Source organism: Sinocyclocheilus anshuiensis, unplaced genomic scaffold (assembly GCF_001515605.1).
Source record: "Sinocyclocheilus anshuiensis isolate Anshui unplaced genomic scaffold, SAMN03320099.WGS_v1.1 scaffold424, whole genome shotgun sequence".
Classification (NCBI taxonomy): Eukaryota; Metazoa; Chordata; class Actinopteri; order Cypriniformes; family Cyprinidae; genus Sinocyclocheilus; species Sinocyclocheilus anshuiensis.
Genome location: NW_015554083.1, coordinates 284015 through 288557, shown reverse-complemented (window position 1 = coordinate 288557; position 4543 = coordinate 284015). Strand labels below are relative to the sequence as shown.

Sequence of the window (4543 nt, the reverse complement as noted above, 5' to 3'; positions counted from 1 at the left end):
TCTGCCTGTTTAGCCCCGCCCACCGATTCTAATATCCAATATGTAATAGAAATAGAATATATTTGATGTATACTGGGTATTTATACACTTTTAACCCAAATGACCCATGTAGTTTTCAGAGTACGTCACAGCAGCATCCATCTTTTATTTTAATAAGCGAAACTGTTAGCCAATCATAGCAGTGGGCATTTACTTCCAAATCTTGATTGGCCCCGCCTATAAAAAACAGACCATTCTGCAGAGAGGCTCAAAACAGAAGAGTCTTACATCTAAATTGTTGTTGTTTTTTTATGTAAAATCACACTTAACATTATAAGTGAATTTCAGAGAACATTATAAGATTATTTTAAAAATGCAGTTCATGACCCCTTTAAAGTTAAAAAACTTAAACAGTAATTAGACATGTTGGCAAATCAGTGATATAAAATGAGTACTAATTTAACTTTAAAAAAAATGGAAAAAATAGATTACAAATATTAAAAAACTAATAGAAATGAAAAATCACAAAATTAGTAAAGCTACAAAAAAAATAAATAAAATCTAATTCATTAACTGAAATGAAGCTAAAATAACATATAAATATTAGATAAAAAAGATGAAAATTAGAAATGTTGCCATGACAACTAAATAAAATGTGTTGGCATATTAAAATTACTAAAACTAAAATGGAAATTTTTTTTCTTCTAAAAAATTAATTTTCATGAATTAAAAAAGCTGATATAAAATAAAATGTAAATATTAGATGAAAAACTTAAATAAAAAAAAATGCTCCTTTGGCAACTAAATGAAATAAAAATAGTTTAACCCTATAAATCCTACTGTATCAAATTTGAAATGTAAAACATATGCATATTTTTTTAAGTTTTGATTTTAATATATTGTCAATAAATTGTTCCATTTCAAAAATATTTTTCTGACTTCATATGTCAGGCTTGTGATGTAATCTGCCTCTGTATCGATGGCAACAGCGGTGTGTTTGGTGTTACCATGGTATCAGTGTACTCCTCCAGTTTGGCTGTAGTGATCTGTCTGTTGTGCTGATGGAAAAGATCCCGCAGGAAACTCTGACATCAACAAACAGAGACCACAGTGTGAGTACAAACACACAGACTCTCATACTCACACATATACACATACACATACACACACACACATACACACACACAGACACACACACACGCGCGCGCACACACACACACTCACACACACACACACACACACACACAAACACACACTCTCAATCTCACACACTCATACTCACACACACACACACACACACAAACACACACACACTCACACACTCACACACTCTCTCTCTCTCTCTCTCTTACACACACACACACATACACACACACACACACACACACACGCACACACACACACAGGAAGTGACGTCACCTTCAGCTCGGCGGCAGAGATGTATCCACTGCTGTCGGTGTCGTAGCAGTGCCAGATCTGAGAGCAGACAGACAGAGTCAAGCTTTAACTGAGTGACGGTCAGAGAGAGAAGCACATGATGAGCTCAGCTCTGACCCTCATGAACTCCACGCTGTTCTCCAGCGGCGTCTCCCGGCGGAACAGCAGCAGGAAGTTCTCCTGCTCGGGCAGAAGCGCAGCCGCCACCTGCAGCAGACAACAGCGCAACATCAGCTGCAGCACCACAGGAGAACTCGTGATGTGGGTTAGTAATGATGGTTCGATCCTGTACCTGCTCCATCTGCAGGAGTCCGTCTCCTGTGACGTCACAGCGGGACACGAGCGTCTCTCTGAGCGCCTGCAGCTGCTGCTCCGACACGCCACGCTACAACCACAACAATACCACCACCAGCATCACTGAGATACTATTATAGCTTTTTATTCATATTTACAATGAGCTTTTATATTTTCTGTTTTCATTTTGAGGAAGTTTTAGTAATTTTGTTGCATTTTTGTCATAGTTTCGGCTTTTTAAAAAATATGTTATATCGTTTTTATTCGTTTTATTTCATGTAAATTTTTTTTTTTGAGTTACTTTAGTACTTCAAGTTAAAATAAATGAAAATGAGAAAAGTTTTCTATGCCAGCTAGCTGAAATAACAAATTGTCACAGGGTCGAGTTGGTGTGCCCTTTATAGCCACCAGAGGAGCACACTTTGTAGTTGTTTTGTTTCTCTGGACTTCAGCTCCCTTCACCCTTTGCTTTGACACTCATGTCTCATTTCATTCAGCTGTGTCTCATTTGCCCTGTTAAGATCCTCCATATAAGCCTGGGTTTCTTTGTCTTGTTTGCTGGTTGATGATTTTCTGTTATGTGTTTTATGCTGATTTGGATTTACTCTGTTTGTTTTTGGATTGTTCCAATAAATGCTGCACTTAGATCTGTTTGTTTTGGAGTGTTCTGTGACACAAATATGTTACAAACACGATACAAATATTTTATTTCTAATAATGAAAGTGTTGTTTTTTTTATGGTTTTAGTTTTGGTTAACTATAAAAACATTGTGTTACCCCCAAATTTAAGTCCTTTTACACTGTTCAAAAGTTTGGTGTCCGTAAGACTGTTTAAATAAATTAATACTTTTATTCATCGAGGATTCATTTAATTGATCAAAAGTGACAGTAAAGACATTTATAATGTCACAAAAGGTTTCTATTTCAAATAAATGCTGTTCTTTTATTCAAAAGAAATAACACTTTTTTCATTCAAGCAAGGACGTATTATTGCTATAAAATGCATCATTAGTTAAAAGTGATGGTAAAGACATTTTCAATGTTACAAAAGATTTCTAACAAATGCTGTTCTTTTGAACTTTCTAATTATCAAAGAATCATGAAATTCACACTTTCCACAGAATATTAAGCATCACAACTGTTTTCAACATTGATATAATCAGAAATGTTTCTTGAGCATCAAATCAGCATATTAGAATGATTTCTGAAGATCATGTGACACTGAAGACAAATTCGGATTTCAGAAAACAGCTGTTTTAACATAATATTTCATCGTTTTTTTTTACAGTGTTTTTGATCAAACAAATGGTGAGCAGAAGAGACTTCTTTCAAAATAATTAAAACAGTAGTACATAATGAATAATTATTTAACCAAACACACACAAACAACTGAGATGGACAACGGATCTGGAGATAAGAATGTGAAATAAAGCATTACTCAAATTAAATAAAGCTGCACAAACACACTTCACACGGTCAGCGCTGTGTGTGTGTGTGTGTGTGTGTTAGTTAGTGGACACTGCTGCTAGTTAATGTGATTCTCTACACCTGTGAACTTCACGCATTAACAATCTGATTCGAACACATAAGGACTTGAAGAAAGGTGAAGTCAGTGAAGAGAGGAGAGTGAAGAAGCGCTTTACTCACGGTCTTCAGTGTCTTCAGCAAGCAGTGTAAGAACTGGTCCAGTGTCCTGCGCTCGAGGAGTCCGTCATCTGCGGGAGAAGCAGAGGTCAGCAGCGGCTCAGACTCGTGTCTCAGGAGGAGTCTGTACACTCACCTCGGCTGAACTGTGTCCAGGTGTTGAGGAAGACAGCGGCGCTCAGTCCTCTGAAGACGCTCTCCATGACTGCGGTCCGATCCACAGCTGCAGGCTTCCTGCTCCTCGCGCTCCTCCTCTCCTTCATCATCATCATCATCACACCCCCGTAATGAGCCGTCACCGGAGACAACACACAATCACACACAGCTGGACTCACATGCGCAGAACCGCATTTATTCAGAGCACATACAAGAAGAATGGAGATCTGCATTATTAATCAGATACAGCCACACATCTGTTGTTCTCGTCGCTCTATACAGACGAAACCCTCCAGATCCTCACGATAAACACCACACTGAACATCACTGACAAAAACCATCAAAGAAAATATGGTGCAGGACCAACACTTTCACTTTGAGAGAAGTTCACGAAAAACGATAAGGAGACAGCATTGAATTAAACATGAAATTCTGTGGAAAAACTGGGCTACACTTTATTTTGATAGTCCACTTTAGACATTAGTGCAACTACATGTCTACTAACTCTCATTCATTTGCAACTACATGTACTCTCAGAGTGGACTGTTAGGGTAGGTTTAGGGTTAGTACACTGTAAAAAACAATCTGTGACATTTACGGTAAAATACCGGCAGCTGTTAGGGTAGCAACATGTTAGGTTTTACAGATTTAACTTAAATTCACAATAAAATACCGTATTTCATTAACGGATGTAATGTTAATAAACCAACATATTGAAGTACTAGTATCTGTTTTGAACTATTGTAATGCACTGATAACCACCAAAAACTGGTGGTGATGAGAAAGTCACACAATGAACCAAAGCTAATCACGAACAGCTTTTCTACGAGCTGAGGAGGGCAATACTTATATATAGAAGGTGCACAATCTCATTCACACAAACACTAAACACCATCACGGTGACACACATGATGCTGAAGTAATGCAATAAACATTCATTTAACAACATTAGATATAAGATTAAACCTTACACTCTAAAAAATGCTGGGTTGTTTCAACCCAACTTTGGGTCAAATATGGACTAACCCAACTT

The 4543-nt window shown here is 37.4% G+C and overlaps 1 protein-coding gene across 1 annotated transcript in view; it reads right to left on the bottom strand.

The window, feature by feature from the left end:
• Positions 1 to 3981, bottom strand: part of LOC107669120 (secretagogin) — a 9903-nt gene extending 5922 nt beyond the window's left edge. Inside the window, exons 1-6 of the mRNA XM_016461242.1 lie at positions 3491 to 3981; positions 3358 to 3425; positions 1709 to 1801; positions 1534 to 1623; positions 1399 to 1455; positions 987 to 1064 (exon numbers count right to left, since the gene is read on the bottom strand). Coding sequence (XP_016316728.1) covers positions 987 to 1064; positions 1399 to 1455; positions 1534 to 1623; positions 1709 to 1801; positions 3358 to 3425; positions 3491 to 3743 — 639 coding nt within the window. The 5' untranslated portion in view covers positions 3744 to 3981. The remainder of the gene's footprint in view (positions 1 to 986; positions 1065 to 1398; positions 1456 to 1533; positions 1624 to 1708; positions 1802 to 3357; positions 3426 to 3490) is intronic.
• Between the last annotated feature and the right edge of the window lie 562 nt (positions 3982 to 4543).